At 46.5% G+C, this 18,898-nt stretch overlaps 1 protein-coding gene across 1 annotated transcript; it reads right to left on the bottom strand.

Moving 5' to 3' along the window:
• Window positions 1-1,536: 1,536 nt before the first annotated feature.
• Tmprss5 (transmembrane serine protease 5) lies at window positions 1,537-15,388 on the bottom strand. Its single transcript, XM_076841862.2, has 12 exons — window positions 15,292-15,388; window positions 14,897-14,995; window positions 14,242-14,364; window positions 12,167-12,302; window positions 11,706-11,819; window positions 10,059-10,102; window positions 9,233-9,395; window positions 8,066-8,244; window positions 6,258-6,356; window positions 5,651-5,793; window positions 5,243-5,395; window positions 1,537-1,677 (listed from the first exon to the last, which is right to left on the bottom strand). The coding sequence occupies exons 1-12, from the start codon at window positions 15,386-15,388 to the stop codon at window positions 1,537-1,539; spliced, it is 1,491 nt and encodes a 496-aa protein (XP_076697977.2).
• Between the last annotated feature and the right edge of the window lie 3,510 nt (window positions 15,389-18,898).

Raw genomic sequence — 18,898 nt, 5'->3', positions numbered from 1 at the left:
GATGGATTAGGTGAATAATTTGATAGATTAATAATTTGAAAGGACAACTGTACTGGGTGGAAACTGAAGGCCACAAGAAGTAGGTCACTGAGGGCATGCTCTTAGAGTTTATCTTTCTTATCTCTTCTCTTCTTTCTCTCTCTCTCTCTCTCTCTCTCTCTTCCTGGATGCCAAGAGAAGACTGGATTTCTTCCACCATGCCCTTCTGCCATGATGTTCTGCATCTTCTTGGGCCCAGAACAATGGAGCCTGCCAACTTGTGGATTGAATCTCTGAAACCAGGAGCCTAAAATTAAACTTCTCCTCCTCTCAGTTGTTCTTGTCCAGTATTTTGGTCACAGCAATGAAAAGCTGACTAACGCAAATACATTCCCATGTGAATTGAGACCTAGATGCAATTCCATCAGAAATTAGATGCTATGACCAGAGATTCCCTGGAAGAGAGAAAGTTTAAACTCAGCCCTGGACAAGTCTCTGCCTTATCGGAGTCCATGTGCTATTCTGAGAGAGGCACCTTAGTGGAGGAACTTCTTTCTCCATTCTTATCCATCTTGGTCCACTCCAGCACCAACTCCAGCTTAAAAATCTTCCAGAGATCCACCTGATGAGGTCCATCCTGCTGAAATCCCAAGCAGGTGACAGCATGCCCCACCTCTCCGTTTCCCAGCCTTGGGGTGTGTGGAAAAGATCAGCCTCACCCCTCAGGAGTGGGAAGTTACTCCCTCCCTACTCCCTAGGAGCCTTCGTGGAGGTGGAGGAACTTAAGGCACAAAGAAACCATAACAACATGAGGTGCCAGTCAGTTTAGAAGGAAGCCGAGTCCTGAAAATGTCTCTGACAAGGAGGTAGAGAGGGATGCTGAGAGGCTGGAAGGGGGCAGGTAAAGGTGGGCTCTCCTTTTAGTAGCCAAGAAGGTCCTTAAGTGCATGACCAGAAGACAGCAGAGGAGAAACCCAAAACAAAACAACAGAGGGCCTGAGAAAAACACCTCCTGACAGCTTCTGCACCAGTTTTTAGCATTTACAGTTTGTCCTATTGTGACACCTTCAAAAAGAAAATGAAGGAAAGAGCCCAAGAAATGTCCCCAGGGAATAGCAGGGCTACCCACTTCTTCCCAGCCATGCTTCTAGGAAAAGCAAGATCCACAGAAGTATCCTGAGGAGAGAAAGTCTGCACTCCATGGCATCCCCACAGCATGGAAAAGTAGAAGAGAGAAGGGCTCCTTCCCTGACCTGGTGACCAGGAACCACCTTCTTGGTAAATCTCAGGAGGCTCCACATTACTGCCCAGGCTGGTGGGGTGCTGAATCCTTGGGGAGGAAGGCACATACTCTCCACACAAAGAAATGCCCTGTTCATTCAACAACAGACCCGTGGAGCTTCCTGAGCAATTACTGCCTCCCCATTCAGCTTCATGCCTGGGCAGTCACTAAGAATTTATTGCAACTAAGTCTCATAGCTCCAGTAAGACAGCTTCTCTACTTCTGAATTCCCCACAGAGCTTAATGAACACAGCTGGGAACCTAGTCTGTCCTCATTAATACTTCTCTGGACCTGAATCTTCCTGTCCTTCCTTGCCACCAATTCTACCCCTACATTCTAGCAACTGGTCCACAGGAACAGAGCCAATCCAGGCCATTCCCTTCTCTTCACTTCCTAGGAGATGGTCTAGCAGATGCTAACAAAGGGAAATGAGAGTTTCAGGGTTTAGAGATCTGATTGGCAGCTTGGCAAAATCCACTGGGAACTTCTATAAGCAAAGGATCACTACTAGCAAATGCCAATTAGGGTACTCTTTCCAGTTCTCCTATGGAAGACAGTCATTTATAAGGTTTAAGTCAGGTGTTGAATCTCCAAGAGAAGTGCGAGTTTCCAAAAATGTTTCCTGAGGAAGGTCTCTGGAAGGAGCCTTTTAAATTCTTGAGATTCACCTAACGTATACAAGGTAGTCATGGCGATAAATTAAGGTAGGCAGGTGGCTGGGCCAGGTGATCTGATCAAACACCTTCCAGTTCCACACTTCAGTGAATTTTGAATGATCTCACTCATCCATGATCAAGACAGTGACATGGTTTTGGAGCAAGAAGACCCACAGTTCACATCCTAGCTCTGATTCTTCCTAGCTGGGTAATCTTGGGGCTTGTGGGGGTGAGTCACTTAACCTGAACAAATTTTCTTGATTGTAAAATGGGGGCAATAATAATAATATCTTCACATAAATATTAGGAGATCTCACACATGAATAGGTTATAAAAACTACAAAGTATTATTCAAATGATCCAGATTATTGAAAGGTTCTGATTATTATAATAATGGTAATAATAAATCCCTTTCTTTTACATAAGCAAATACTTATGTTATGGTTGGCATCAGAAGAACTGAGAAGATCCTAGTTGATGGATTTGCTATTGGCTCCTCTCTGCCCTGGAGACCTGCAGCTCTCTTACTGCCTTCTGGTGGGGACCTAAAGGACCCCAGTAGTAAATGCTGACTTCAAACTCCAGGCTGGAGGTATTTTGCCACCCACCAGAACGCTCCTTTGTTGCTTTTATAATTTGACAGCTGACTCCCAGCAACCTCTTCCCCAGGTAATAAACCTGACAGTAAATGGAGGCTCCTGTATTTTAGTGTACATCATGTAATGGGAGCAGACCCTCCAGGAAGGAAGAATCACTTGTACTACCTTCAGAAAATATGCTGATAAACTCACAAAGTCCCGTTATTGCTAAACGCTAATTGCATTTCCTTGGGTAAGCACGATAAAAAATTCATTGCAGTTTTTGGAAACAAGATGCCAATTGCATTTTAATTGCTAAAGAGGAAAGTGTACAGGAGAAGTTTTGCCAGGAAAATGCTAACTGGGCATAAACTCAGAAAGAGATCTCCCCAAGCCAAAAGGCTGAATTCTGAAACAAGAGCTAAGGAAGAGAGATGGGACCTGCAGGGAAGCCAAACCTTCCCTAAGAGAGCACCAAGTTAAGTATTATCAGACTCAAAGCTGCAGAGACCCTGGACAGTTGGAAGTTTTTCGCTATAGAGCATGATGTATATTTAACAAATTTAAAGAATTTAAAAATTAGGGGGCTGGGGCTGGGGCTGGGGCTCAGCGGTAGTGCACTTGCCTGGCATGTGTGAGGCACTGGGTTCGATTCTCAGCACCACATATAAATAAAGGTCTATCAATAACTAAAAAATAAAACTAAAAAATTTTTTTTAAAAAATTAGGCACCTGCCAAAATCTGGAGTAGATGAACAGAAGTCAATACCAAAGCTTCAGAAACCATGTATGAGCCCAGCATAGTGGCACGCATCTGTAATATCAGTGACTCAGGAGGCTAAGATAGGAGGTACAGGTTCAAGGCCAGCCTGGACAACTTAGTGAAACCCTGTCTCAAAATTTAAAATAAAAAGGACTGGGAATGTAGCTCCATGATGAAGTGCCCCTGGATACAACCCAGTACAAAGAGAGAGGATGGGCGGTAGGGGGAAGGGGAGAAAGAAAGAAGGAGAAGGAAAAGGAGGAGGAGGAGGAAGAAGAGGAAGAGGAGGAGGAAAGAAGGAAGTAAAGAAAATATATGAGAGCAAAACTCTCATATAACTCTCATAAAACTCTCTAATTTACAAATCAGGGGGCTGGGGAAAATCCAGACCAAGAGCCAAACATAACTTCAATTTAATAACATAACTCTTTGAACCAGTTCACAGACTGTCATTTTAAAACCATACTCTATTTTCCAATTCCAACCTCCTTGTTTTATAGTGTCTCTGCCCCATGCAGGACCTGCCAGAGCTAGATAAGAACAGGTGAGACAACAGGGGAGGGGGGAGGATCCTGACTCCCATGGGCTTATACTGGGCTATCCAGCTTTGATCCTCTCTTCCCAGGAGCTCCTAAGCTAGGCACTCTTCTAGGGAGGCACTTAGCCCACCTGAGGGCATAGGGAGAAGGCAGGACTAGAAGCACCCCTGAGAATCCTCCCCAAATATGCAAACAGGAGCTGAAGAGAGGACAGGGCAAAAGGACAGGCCCCCAGCTGCTTCCAGTAGCTTCTTCTATCTCTCACCATAACCGCCTCAGCCCCCAGCTCCCCACATCATTCCCAACCCAACTCCAGCCTCTCTCCTGTCTTGGAGCTGCTTTGATGAGAAAGAGGGACTAGAAATTAGGATCTGAGGGGAGAGGCCAGGTGGCCCAGCTGCTGGCCTGTGGGTGGTGATGGTCATGTGTACAGTGGTAGGAGATTCACTCCTGCATCCATCCATGGAGGCTGCTTCTTCTCCAGCTAGTGGACCTGCCAAAGAGCACAGGAGACATGACACCAATGTGCGTGAAATTGCAGCAAACAATGTGACTTAGCACAGGGAGTCCTGAACCAAAAGAGGAATAGGCTGGATTCCCAGCATGCTCCACCACACACTAGCCAAGTAACTTTTATCTTAGTAAATCACTTGACAATTCAGAACCTTGATTTCCACTTCTATCAGAGGAGACTAAAAATACCTGGGGCTCTAAAAATTTTGGAAGTTTTGAATGAGAGGATGGATCCATACATCCCCTGACACTCTAAAATGTATTATCTACCATTTGCTTCTATTCCTAACCTCAGAGAAAGATGTTTTCCATTATCACACCCTTGCCATTGTACTTAACACAAATACTATGCTTTGAAATACACTATTGAACATGGCCCCCTCACTGAATAGATGAAGCCTAGTGTCACGCAAGAGTTTAATTAGGTTAATTAGAAATTCAGCTAAGTCCTGAATTTCTCCATAGTGTAGGCAATGCAGTCACTTATAACTGATTTAAGGACTAGGGATGAATAACAATAACTTATAACTACATTAATAATACTCTGGATCACTTACCCTAAGCCTAGCACTATACAGGCATTGACAGGTCTCATCCCGCTTAATCAACAGAGTAGCATATAACATAGCCAGGATGGCTATGACCAAGACACTGAGGTTCACCAAGGGTAGGAACTTGCCAAATGTCACCCAGGAAAGGGCAGACCTAGGTTGCAAACTCAAGTCTATTCTTATCCAGTTAATGCTTAAATTAATAGAAATCCATTGGATTCCATGTTATAAACATCACTACTTCTTCCTTACATTCTGGAGAACATTCCCTAGTCCCCTCTCCTTCCCTCGGCAGGGCCAAGGCTTATGGGGTGAGATTCACAGTGTCCAGGGGCAGGTCCTTTAGAAGCCTCACACCCCATCACTGCCCCCACACTCACTTGCACAGATTCGTGGATCCAGTCCAGGAACTCAGCCACCTTGGCGTAGACACCTGGGTGATTGGGCTCTGCACAACCACGTCCCCAGCTGACCACACCCACGAGGTGCCACTTGCCCCCATCTGGGCAAACCAAGGGTCCTCCACTATCCCCCTGAGGTATCCAGGCATGGAGACACAGAGAAACAGACAGTCAGACCTTCCTGGTAGAGGAGAACCAGATCCCCATGAAGAATGGGGTCTCCTTCCCCGGCCTTCCTGTTTCCTGCTAGGATACCTGCTGGCCTCCCCCTCCATAATCCCTTAGCATGAGCATTCCTCCTAGAGTCTGTCTCATGCTACCAACATAGGCAGACCAGGGACCAAGCTGCAGCAGGTCCCTGTCCCCTCCCTCTACCACAGGCCACACCTGGCATGCGTCAGCCCTCCCGTCCAGGTAGCCAGCACACATCATGCGAGGGGTGAGGGCCCCGCTGTATATGCAGGAGCTGTTGCAGAGCTGGGTGCTGAGCAGGGGCACCACTGTATCCTGCAGGGTGTCTGAGCTGTAGGCTGCGGGAGACACCAAGAAAAGCTGCAGGGCACCAAGAAAGGCCAGAAGACAGAGCAGCAAGAGGGAAAGAGTTAGTAGTCCCAGAGGCATGGAGACTCAAAAAGGGGAACCAAGGACAGGACTTGTGGACCACGACAGGGTGCTGGGGTTTAGAAGATTTAGGGTCTAGAAATGAGGAGAGGAGGAGGAGAACTCACACATACACCAAATGCCGTGACCATGGCACTCCTGGGACAAGGGGATAGGGGGTAAAAGGTTCTGGGCTTAGGGAAAACATCAGTGCTTGTTCTCCCCAGAAAAGCCTAGCCAGGGAAGACTGGATCCCCCAGGATTGGCCACTGGTGGTGCCAGGGGAAATGAGGGCTGGAACTGCCATGTGGCCAGGGAAAATGGTGTGCCTCCCCTTGGAGAACGATGCCTCACCCCACCCCTTTTGCACTGAGGGCCCTTGGAATTGACTCACTATGGCTGGGGTCGGTGTGGCCCCAGCCAGACACCCAGCACTGAGAGCCACTTGGAAAATGCTGTTCCTCAGCTGGCAAGCACACAGCGCCCACAGTGTCTGTGGAGAGGCACAAGGTCCTGGTCCCGATTCAGGCTCGGCTTCCCTCCAGCAGAGGCTGGGCAAAGATCCTCCTTATCCCCCTTCTCAACAGTCCTGGTGCCTTGCCTCCACCAGGCTTCATGTAGGGCTGTCCAGGCCAGGCACAGTCCCACCCTGGGAGATACTTTTTAAGAAACAATGTGCAAACTGCGTTGTGCATGGCGCCCTCTAGAGGTAAGCAATGCACTTGCTTTCTACCTCCACCTGGGGACTGAGGGAGAATGGAAACACCTTCTGGCCCTGGGTACAAAATTTCTAGCAAGGACCCAGTTTTTGGCTTTTCCCTAGGGTATCTGATCCCTAGGGAAGTATTTCCAAAAGTATATGACACATCCTATAGGAGGAGCCAAACATGATTTTAGATAGAATATAGATGTGCCATTTCATAAACACTCACTCATTTGGGGAGAGAACTATTTCCTTTTCAATTCTCTTTCAGTACCTCTTATTGAATCAAGGAGAAAGACTCTGTCTGGTGCTAGTTTGTACTTCTCTCAATGTTGTCAATCTCCCACTGAACAGAGGAGAGCAGGCCCTTGCCCAACAACCCCTACAGAGGACTCCAGCAACCTATAACTTACATATCAGTTTGTTTTCACAATACATATTTTTATTTACTATAGTTATATAGGTTCTATTTACTATAGTTATATAGGTTTACTATATATTTACTATAGTTATATAGTAACTATTTATTTATATCTATTTACTATAGTTATATAGGTCTCCAATCAGGTAGTTTTCTCTTTAAAATATATTTATTTAAGTGAATTTAGAAACATTAACTATTTGAGCAATAGTACACATATGTGATAAGATTTGTGAAATGCATATAGCAACCACTGTTGTTTGAGAAATCCAAGTGGATAGTGATGGGAAAGAGGAGTGCTGAGTGTATAAGTTTGTGTGTGCACAAGTGAGTGTGGGCATGTGAGTGCACACAAACAGATGGGGTAAGCATGTCTGTGCATGAGAAAGTGTGAATGCACAGGTGTGTCTGTGCATGTGACCCAGTGCACACATGTGTGTTTTTCTGTAAGTGTGTGTTTGTAGTAGAGTGTCCACATGCAGGTGCATGATCAGGGGAACAGCAGCTGGAACAACTGCAGCCTAGGCTCACCCTTCTATGGCAGGTGCTTTGGCAAGAGGAGTCCTGGCTTTGGAGGCAGAAGTTTGTCACACGACCTTAAAAAAGTCACTTCCTTCCCTGAGCATCAATGTCCTTGTCTGTATATACATTTCATCTACTTGCCAGGTTTGTTACAAAGACTGAGAGAATAGATATTTGGAGAAGTAAATTTCTTTAACTCCAACATGTCACAAAATGGTTGGGACTTTGGACCAGTCTGGGAACAGGGGTAGAACAGTCTATTGTTGAATGAGGCAGCTGTGAAACCCTGCTTGGGACGTCAAAGCAAATTCAATCAGCATGACCTTCTATGAAGAGGGCCTGAATTTTTGTCCCCAAAAGAGCCTGTTCAAGAATTGGTACAACTTCATGTCTAGGAGATTGCAAAAGTCACTATGATCCAAAGTGAATGATGTACTTTTTAGTTTACAATGCTAGGAGGATACCCTAGAAATCAGGTAGCCTCTCCTGCCACCCAGTCCCTGTTCCTGTCTCACTACATTCCTAGCCTGCTAGTCCCAGGGCCGAGGTCTCTCACCTGAGAAGTTGAGTGGTATCCGAAGACGCAGAAGGGCAACATCATAGTCATGACTTTGAGCACTGTAGAGGGGGTGGGAGATGATTTTCTCCACCATAGCCCCCTGGTGTGGCTTAATGGTGCTATGGCTGACCAGTCCTGCATGAACCCGCCAACTGGACAGGCGGAACAACCTGAAACTGCACAAAGGGACCATGCTGAGCCCATGGAAGGAAGAGTTAGAGAAGGTAGACATAAGTAAGGTAGTGAGTGGAGGAAGCTGGCAAGAGAGGTCATTAGAGGGGACCACTGTCACAAACCTCCAAGTTCCTGGGACCCAAGGATCATGCCTCTTATTATCACCCTAGCAGCTGGCAAGACACTGGACATGCAGTAGGTGCCTAATAGGTGCTTAATGACTGATGGACAGAGAAACAAGATACTACAGGTCATCTGCAACCACCAATCGCTCCCTCTCTCCTGTATAATCACCCTTCAGGCTTAATGTTGGCAGGCCTTGTAAGATATGAAAACTCCAACCTAATTCAAAAAACTTCCCTCAGACCTGTCACACTGTGTGTGACCTGAGGGAGGTTCTTCCCTCCCTAGCAACATTTTCCCCATAAAATTAAGTTTATACTCTCTGACTTGCCTGCCACCAAGAGAAGAGACTCAAAGAACTCATCCATTCATCATTCATTTGTTCATCCCTCCAACTAATATTGATTAAGCATCTATTATATTCCAGGGAATGTTCTAGTCACTGAGGACACAGCAGTGGAGAAATCTACAAAGGGATTTTTTAGACCAAGAGACTTTTTAGATTCTTAGACCAACGAGACCAAGAGTCCCTGCTCTCCTGGAGCTTCCAATCTAAAAGGTGGAGAAAGACATTCAATTAGTAATTACATGAAATAACGATTTAATTACAGTGGTGATAAACATTAAGAAGCAGAGTGCAATGAATGCAAAAGCATCTCAGAAACTTAAAAACTGTGTGAATATAAAGAACTAGTCTTTGACTACTGTTGTTTGTGCAGAGCTGAATTTGACACTGACAGGGAGAATACCACCCTTGCACACTTAGAATGGACACCTGGAGGCAGCAATTGTACAGGAACACTTTATACAGGACAAACAGAAAAGGTAACTGAGATCCTCACCTCCCCATCAGTGCCCAAGACTTGCCTGTGTATGCAGTGCGCAGCAGTCACCACCCAGTGGGGCGCCAGTACAGAACCCCCACATGTGTGTCGGGAGCCAAGGGTCACACTGGCCTGCCATGGCCAGCGCCCAAGAGCTACAGCATGCCCACCAACTATCCGGGAAGCCAGAGGCCTTGTGCCGCACTCTGCCAACAGAGAAGGGTAAGACAGAAAGAGAAAGCAAAGTGCCTGAGAGCCAGTGTGAACAGCTCATTTATTATACCTGGTCCTAAGTAGGGGGAACAGGAAGATAGGAATGTTGATTACCCAGCTGTGGGCTTTCTGAGAGAAGGGATGGTGTTTGTGGGATCTATGGAGCCCTTTTGTCGATTCCACAGTAGAGGTCAAAGTATGGATGAATGTGTGGAAGTCCAATGGATATGTGGATAGATGGGTGGGAAGAGAGGTGAAAGGACCCAGACTGTTTCCCATTTGGACCCTAATTCATTACCCACCCTTAGTCTCCTGAAACTACTAACAAATTTCTCAGCAGCCAATAACAATTCCACCTTTCAGGTTCTTCAGAAGAAAGGGGCAGTGAATGCCAGAGGTCAAGATAGAGTGGAGTAGTGAAATAGAAACATGATTAGCCAGCACGGTGCCTGGTTGGGGACATAACAGAGAACTAAAGGGGCTTTGTTTGGGCAGACTTCACCTGCGAGAAGGAGTCCAGCATATGGATGAGCACATGGGCAAGGACCACTCAGACCCAACTGAGCCTCTCCACAAGGCTCTTCCATACTCCATACTCAGCAGAGCAGGGAACTCCTTTCTCTCACCCATTTTCCTAGGTCCAGGACATGACTCACCAGAGCATTTGAGGGAAACAACTTGACCAGAAGTACAGTTGTCCCTGCAAAAAGGCACCAGAAAGAAGTTGGACAGGGCCAACCCGAGGCCGCACATGCCCCAGGCATGGAGTGTGAGGTGGGGTGGTAAACAGTTCTTAGGGCTATCATGTAAAAGGCCTCAAGAACACCACCCTTCTCTTCCTGCCTCCACCCAAACACCTCGTAAGCAGTTCTCAGGACAGCAGCACACAGTAGGCCAGGTCTTCCAGAGGGTAACAGAAAGCTTTCAAGGTCCTTAAGGATCCATCTGGTCAGGGCCCAAATTTACAAATGTGGTTATTTATAGATGAGAAAATCCAGCTGTTTCCACTAAAAGGCCCTGAATAAACACATATTCAGTGGGTAAATGAATGGATATTGAGTGGATGAGTGAATAGAGCCTTTTTCCCTGTGCTCCTTTCCAGGTTCACTGTTTTCTGTCCCAGGTCTGCATATTTGTATTTTTGCTCTCCTCTTTCCTGCTTCTCTCTTTGGGGTGGGGGGAAGTGGGGGGGTACCAGGGACTGAACTCAGGGGCACTCAACCACTGAGCCATATCACCAGCCCTATTTTGTATTTTATCTCACTGAGTTGCTTAGGGCCTTGCTAAGTTGCTGAGTCTGGCTTTGAACTCTTGATCCTCCTGTCTCAGCTCCCAAGTGGGATTACAGGTGTGCACCATCACACCCAGCATCTGCCTCTCTTAGGATAAGCCTCAATTCCTTTTTGACCCAATGCTCATCTCTTTCCTTACTCATCTCTTTCCTCCTGCAGCCCAAGGCCTGGTATTCTTAGATTCTAATTTTCCAAACCTACAGCCACCCATACGCTCTTCTGGAGGAATCAGTCCCATTCCCACTTGACCATTCAGGAATCTAACACAAAGACTTGGTCAGGGCCTTCTACCTCCAGTATATTCCTGGGGATGACCCCTTGGGAAGGAGCTAGGCAGAAGGGGCCCCAAAGCACAAAGATGAGAAGCAGGGCAAGGATGAGAAGGCTTCAGAGCAGTGAAAGGGAACCCACCCCTCCAGCCCAGGAAATTTCTGGGCAGCTTGAGGAAGCCCAGGCAGGGGCAAAGTCCTCTCAGCTTGTGCCCAATCACACTAACCCACCCTGAGGGTTTGGGGGAGAGCCTGCTCCATTCCCAAGCCTCTTTTCTTGGACATACTTGAAGCCCCAAGCAGCTCTTAACTAGAACCACTTGACTATCTTTCTCCAAAAGATTCCAGAGTTATATAAATATAATGTGGCAGCATTGAGAGATCACTCAGCTTAGAGAGAGGCCTAGTTTCAAGACTTGGCCTAGCTATTTATCGGTTATGAGACCTTGGACAAGACTTTTTAACCTCACTGAGACTCAGTAAAAGGGGATAAGAGCAACATTCCAAGTCCTGAGATAACAACAACCAGCCCTTCATTTCTTGTGAGAGACAAATAACATACGGCCACTGTGATGAGCAGGGCCCATGTGAACTGGGTTTATAATTTCTGACTGGGAAACATTCCTCTGCTCTCCTCCTTATACTGCCAATGACCTCACCACCATCTCCCCTGAAAGAAGATTTTTCTGGACTGCCTACCAGGAAGTAAAGGGCCCCACTCACCTAACCTCAGAAGCCTTACCTGAGCTGCCACACCTCCTTCAGGAAGCCCTCCAGACTAGGAGAGAGCCGAGCAAACTTCTGGAAGCTGTTGAGCATGGTGTCAGACAGGTTGACTCCCTTATGGTGAATGAGTCTTGGCAGAACAGAATGGGAGGAAATGAGCTTTAAACTGCAGTGGGAAAGATACTGGTTAATCACAACTAGAATGTGCACAAGACACTCAACTAGTGTAATGACTAAGACATTGATTTCTTCTGAGAGTTATGTTTGTTAAAAAGCTGTGAGGCTAAAAGAAAACAGAAGAAAAGCAGCAGTACTCAAAGGAGAGAAATAGCTGGGGTACCATCATGCCCAGAGGCTAGAAGATGATCAGAAAGACCACTTGCTATTGCTGAGTGCTTTGATGGTGACAGGAAAATGAAGGTGTGCAACTCCAGGTAGCCCTCCACCTCCCCAGGCTCCCAATCCTGCTCTTGTTACCTGAGATGCCCAAGGCTCTGGCAGATCCTCATACCCAGGGCAGGGTTCCAGCCCTCATGGCAGACCAGGAGCCAGGCTGGACGGGCTCTCATCTTCACTTCCAGCAAGAAGTCCCCACTATTTATTCTGAAAGACACTGAAACCACAGCATGAAAACAATATCCCAGGGATAGAGATAGGACAGGAAGAAGAGGACCTGGAGCTCTGTGGGACAAGAAGAAGCCTCAGTGGTCATCCAAGTCACCCCATGTCAGGCTCCCTATTCCCCTATGTGTCAAGCCAATCCTAAAAATAATATAACCCTATTTGTTGAGATTTTTCCATTTTGTGTTTAACTGTGTGCTTTGGAAGGTGCTCCATGCATCACTCATCAAGGTAGCTGTATGCAATGACTATTACCACCCTCCAATTCTGCAAGGGGAAATAAGGCACAGAGGTAAAGCAACTTGTCCAAAATCACAGAATGAGCAAGAGATGGACACAGGACTTAAGTCCAGGTCTTCAGATTTCAAAACTCATGACAATAATAGTTATCATTTATTGAGTGTCTGTTTTTATCAAGCTGTTAAGGACCGAAATGTGCCCCACCCTACCCCCCCACCCCCGATTCCTGTGTTGAAGCCCCAACTCCCAATGTGACTGTAATTGGAGATAGGGCCTTGAAGAATGTAATTAAAATTAAATGAGGTCATCAGGGTGGTGTCTGATCTGATGGGGCTGGTGTCCTCTTAAGAACAGAAAGAGACAGCAAGCATATGGTTGCTTACTTTCTCTCTCTGTGTCCTAGCAAATAGAAGAAAGGTCCCCAGAGGACACAGTAAGAAGGCAGCCATCTACTACTAAAAAACAAATTTTTAACACCTTGTATTTGAACTTCTAGCCTCCAGAACTATAAGAAAACTTTTTTTTAATTTTTTATTTTAATTTATTATATATGACAACAGAATGCAATATAATTTGTATTACACGTATACAGCACAATTTTTCATATCTCTGATTATATAAAGTATATTCACACCATTCATGTCTTCATTCATATACTTAGGGTAATAATGTCCATCTCATTCCACCTTCTTTTCTACCCCCATGTCCTCTCCCTTCCCTCTCACCCCTTTGCCCTATCTTGAGCAGAACTGTAAGAAAATTAATTGTGGTTTAAGCCACCCAGTCCATGGCACTTTGTTATGACAACCTAAGCAGACTGCACAGGCTCTGAACTAAGCTCTTTTTATATATTAGCTTGTTCTTCTTGTAGCTTTATGCATATTTTTAGATATAAATATGTGTGTGTGTGTAAGTACGTACCAGGGATTGAACCTAGTTGTGCCTAACCACTGATCACATCCCCAACCTTTTTCTTTATTCTGATTCAGGGTCTGCTAAGTTGCTCAGGGCCTTGATAAGTTGCTGAGGCTGGCTTTGAACTCACGAGCCTTCTACCTGAGCCTCCCAAACCACTAGAATTATAGGTGTGCACCATATCTGGCCTGCAGTAAATATTTTTATTTCCTTCTTATAGAGAAATGGAAGTTCAAAGAAATAATGTACCCAAGGTCATGCAGTTAGCAGAAGAAACAATTCAACTTTATTCTAACTTTCATGATTTATTCCAACCCTCAGCCTCTGGGTAGCATCATGTTCCTACCTAGAAGGAAAGTAAAGGTGGGGAAGGGGCAGGGAACACTGTGGAGAGAGGTCCCTAGACACCTAGGTAACCAATGCTGGTCACACACTGAACCCCTACCTACAAATATCTAGCCCTTCTTCCCCTGGCTCACTCTGCCTCAAATGGTAAGTTCCATCCCTCCTTCCACACCTGACCACGCCTCAGCAAGAGATCAGAATACTACCTAGGGAGGTCCAAAAGTCCCAAATCAGAGATCAATGCTGCAAGGGTAGACCTATCACCACCCTCACATTAGAGGAGGGAGAGGCAAATGATAGCAGTGAACTGACAGTGAAATGAACCCCTTCATTTGGGTCCTCCTGCTCCTGGGAGGGGGGATCCTAGAGATGTAAAGGACCCTGGGCTGAGAGGAGAGGGGATATCTTTTACACTCGTGAGTGTGGCCCACCTGCTTTGGGAATTGAAGAGAGCAGAACTTCCTCATTGCTGGCCACTGAGCAGTTCAACATCATCTCCTCATCCTGCAAGGTCCCAGAAATGGGCTGAGAGGCAGCTGGCCACAGATACAGTACTTTAGAGAAGAACAAAAAGAGGGTCACAGAGAAGAGCTGGGGCAAGGGAACGAATTTCCAAAAGAGGGGGTCAAGGCACAGGACAAGACACTCTTGCTGCAAAGGCAGACCTGGACCTGGGGACTCCTTCTCCACCACCTGCCTTTAGGTGTCCCCTACCCAATCTTCAGAGGAGAGGCACAATGCTCTGTCTCTGTCTCTCTGTCTTTCTCTTTATCTTTCTCTGTCTCTTTCTTTCTCATGGAAAAGACTTCTAGAAAAAGCCTGATTAGGGCTGCCCTGAATCATCCTCTCAGGTAACTCAGGACACTACTTCTCACAGTAAGACTAAACATTCTTCTCTACATGGAGCCTAAATCCATTCTGTTGCATTCACCCCTTCTCTTCTTACTGTCTATACAGAGCAGTTGAGAAAGGTGCTCATCTCAGCTGCTTGCTTATAATGCCTGCTCAACACTTGCTTCTCCCTTCCACTTTCCCCCAGATCTTGTCTTTGTCCCTTCAAGACCACAGAAGGGACCCAGCACTGACCCAGGAGCCATGAGCCGACACCTGCACCAGCCAGCAGTCCCAGGGCTCCCAGCACCGCACAGCCACGTCGCACAGAGCACCAGCGCCCCACCTTGGAGACTGTGGAGGAGGACAGAGGGCTCTCTGGGTTCTCAGCTCCTGCCAGCCAACCTTACTCCACACACCAACCTCCAGGAGGAGCCCACCCCAGCTCCCTGAACCTGGAATGGGTAAGTGCAATGCCCTGATCCCTGAAGCCCCAGGTCCCACTCAATTCCCCAATGGGAAACAGAAAAAAGCAAATAGGGGATAAAGATTGGACACTCTCTAACCATCAATCATATAGGGTTGACCCAAGGAGAAGAAAGGTGATGTAAGAGGATTACCCTTCACTGTCATTCCCCAGTCAGGCCTACTGGGCTGTGGTTGGTCTCCCGGCTCTGCTCTGGAGATCGCAGGTGCTGGGCCCTCCTCTGCACACTGAACCTCCATAGGTACTTGATCATCCAGCATCAGGCTCTGGGGATATAGTTGTCAGATCCCAGGATCCCAACATCAAAGTCTGCAGAGAAAAACCTCAGCCCACTCCAAGTGTACACTCTAATCTTGACCATGCTCCTGCTGCTGCCTACAAACTTTTATCCCCTTGGGGTCTCCCTATGTGTTCCCTGCAGGACCTCTTGGCACTCCTTGAGGCCTTAACCTCACCCATCTTACTCTCACGTAGCCTGAGTATCAGAGTGAAGACTTGAATTCAGACTTAGTCACTCCAAAGCCCACACTCCTGATTAACCTCTCCCTGGTCTTATCTCCCATGAGCATCAAGGCTGATGGTCCCTCAATATCCCAGTCCAGGCTTCAAGATCCTACCTTCCTTTATTCTTTCTAACTCAGAGGGAAAGAAGTCTCTCCTACCAGAAGTCTATACCCACCATTTCCTTCATTCATTCAGAAAATATTATTTAGCCCAAGTGCACAGGTCACTATGGGGGATACTGTAGGGAGTTCAGGATAAGTAAGCATGAACCACTTCACCACTGCCTCAAAATATCTGCAATACTGCCCCAAAGATGTCATTAAAAACAAAGTGGAATGTGTTAAGTGACCCAAGAAAACTTCAACTAAACTACCACTGACATGATGAAATCAAGAGGGGCTTCCTAGAAAAAGAGGCCCTCATGGATGAACAGGACTTGAACTATATAGGCATTGGGTAGTCCAGGCAAAGAGGACTGGGTATGCCAAGATACACAAGAAAGCATAGTGCAGAATAAGTCATATGTGTGTCTGAGACTCTTGAGCCATGAAGAAGAGAAATAAAACATAAAATCTTAGGGGAAAAAAAAACAGACAGTTAAAAGTAAGGTCTATAACCTATTATGTGAACTGGGAAAACGCAGGCTATGTCACCAAATAAATGAGATTCAATTTTCTCATTTACAGAATGTTATACTTGCTATTCTCTAGTATCTTATCTCCCTCTGTTATTCTCTATACTACAGAGCCAGAGTAACCTGCAAAATTACTCTAAAAAGCAAAGCAAGCACGGAGACCCCATCTTTAAAGCACCCACTGAATCTTTGCAGCCTTGGGACCAATCCAAACTCCATAGGTCCTTCTATGATCTCACCCTTCCTTATTTCCCCACTAATTCCCTCCACAGCCCAACTCAGGGACATGCTGATAAACATGCCATTCCCAAGCACCTTGAGGCACTCTTACACCACAGAGACTTTGCACCTGCTGTCCCCTTCCCCAGGAAGCTGACTCCTACTAACCCTTCAGGACTCAACGTAGTAGGGAGTTTTCCTCAACTCCTACCACACCTATTGCAGCCCTGTATGCTGCTTCTTTCTCTTTCCTTCCTCATTCGGCTATGTATCTCAGGGCCTGTGTATAAGAGGACTTCTTGGTCCCCTTTTGGCACAAAAGGAGAACTTAAATAAAGTATACAGGAGGAAACAAGGAAAAAAGAAAGGAAGGGAAAATAAGAAAATGTGATTGAAATAGCTTTATAAATTATAAAGCACAATGCAAATGTAAACTATATTAATATGAATAAGGAATACATATAAGCTTCAGATCTTTCCTCCAGAAACTTACCAATAGAGTAGATAAGACCCCTTATAGTGGAAGTGACACATCTGCCCTGCAGATCTGTCTCTGTCAACACACAGTTTGTTTCCATTGGTTGTTTCCACTGTTTCACAGCCTGAAACATGATTCCAAAACATCACTGGCCTAGATGTGATTTTCATGTGTTGAATGAAATGCACTTTTCTCCTTAAAGAAAAGTGCACTTTTCTCCTAAAACCCTCTTTACTCCTGCCTTTATGGTTCATTGAACTGGCTTTCCTGATCCTCTGACTAGGGTACAGAAGGCCTTTGTCAGACTCACCCAGGACAGCTAACTTCAAATGGTCTGAAAACACCAGCATCCACACCAGCTCAGCTCACACATGGGCCAGCAGTCCAACACCTTCCTATGAAGTGAGGTACCAGCCCACCTCCCTGTCCCTACACCAACCACAGCCAGGACCTGTAAGACTGGATCTCCCACCAGAAGCAGTTGCTTCTCCAGGAGAAACACTGGCCATGGTTTGCACCCTACCACCCACACACTCCTTCTGTGCTTAGAGATGACACTCACAGGGCACAGGTAATGAGGTTGAAGGATAGCAGGCTTGGAAAAGGCAGCCAAGAAAGCAGAGAAGGCAATAGTGTGGGCATATGAGGTTTTAGATTCTTCTATGGAGCTTCTTTTGAGCTGATGTCCCTCAGAGCAGAGAGGCAGGGCCTGCTCTAGAAAGAATTTCAGGGCCTGCCCATCCTTTCCTCCTGTTTCAGTATCCAGGGAGCTAGGCTTTAAACCCAATCTATGAACAACCTAGCCTCACCTTAGGTATTGCCCTACCTCGAATTCCACCTACCCAAGCTTATATGGTGGCTTTAAAACATGGTCTTTCATAGTACAGGACCTCTTAGTCCTCTTTGGAAGTGGGAGTTCAATGTAATAATGATTTGCTAAATATCACCTATGTGCAAAGCACTTCACTAGGCCTATGGAGGACAAGAAAAGAGAATAAAATGCAGTTCCTAGGGAGAAAACAGGGGGTTATCCCTAAAAGGCCCTTGCTAGGACTCAGCCCCTGTACCAGGGCTGCCCAAGCAGGCTCTTTTCACCAGCCTAGAATCCCAAAGGCAGGAAAAAGAAAGAAAAAGACCAGGGCAGGGGATGGCACAGAGACATAGTCTTACCATGTGGGTCACTGGCACTGATATAAGCCTTCAGGGTCTGCTAGGCAGGGTTCTGCTCCTGTCCTTGTGTCAGCATTGATTAAATAGCCCAGCCTGCTTGGTTGGAGGATGAAGTCTCCCTGGTTTACACATGGCCCTTCCCTTTGTCCCCCCTACACACACACACACACACACACACACACACACACACAGATACGCACCAGAGAGACAATAAGCTCTGCTCAGGACCCATGAATAGATCCCTTGTCGTAGGGAAGGGGGCCAAGGGCTGGGCTGGGCTGGGCTGGGCAGCCCCAGCCCCTCCCATCTGCTAACTGGAAGCTCAGAAACAGAGAAAAAGGTTATGGGGAGGAGGGGAGGCCAACTACTGTTGCTTAGCAACCAGGTCCCTTGTGCCAAAAAGTGTGCCCCATGCATGCTAACACAATTCCCCCTTCCTGCTGACAGGACTGTCCTGCTGAGAGCGACTGATATTAGCATTCGTTGAAATGTTTCTGAACCCTCTGGATTACATCTCGCTTCTGTGTGGTTTGGTTTTTCTAGCAGTCTGAGGATGTCGCCTTACTTCAGTGCCATTGACCCACATGTGCTATCTCTGCTCCAACCTCTCCTCCTCTCTTGGCTGGTGGAAAGTGCCTCCTCTAGCAGCTCTGTTGCGGGGACTGAACTAGCAGGGCCCCTAGCAGGGCCCTGTGTGGACAACCTCCTGTTTTCTCCCCTAGGAACTTCCTATTAACTCTCTTCTCTTGTAACACATAGCTTGGA

This window comes from Callospermophilus lateralis, chromosome 2, assembly GCF_048772815.1.
Source record: "Callospermophilus lateralis isolate mCalLat2 chromosome 2, mCalLat2.hap1, whole genome shotgun sequence".
Classification (NCBI taxonomy): domain Eukaryota; kingdom Metazoa; phylum Chordata; class Mammalia; order Rodentia; family Sciuridae; genus Callospermophilus; species Callospermophilus lateralis.
Note: the sequence above shows the minus strand (reverse complement) of the source record. Positions and strands in the feature narration are given on the sequence as shown.

Excerpts from the sequence above, each read along its gene's own strand:
- Tmprss5 (XM_076841862.2), bottom strand. The coding sequence starts at position 15,388 with ATGCTGGATGATCAAGTACCTATGGAGGTTCAGTGTGCAGAGGAGGGC. Across the intron at positions 12,303-14,241 it reads CTCTTCAATTCCCAAAGCAG|TGTCTTTCAGAATAAATAGT; the intron begins GTGGGCCACACT and ends CTGTGGTTTCAG. Across the intron at positions 8,245-9,232 it reads GCTGCGCACTGCATACACAG|TTTCAGGTTGTTCCGCCTGT; the intron begins GCAAGTCTTGGG and ends CCCTTTGTGCAG.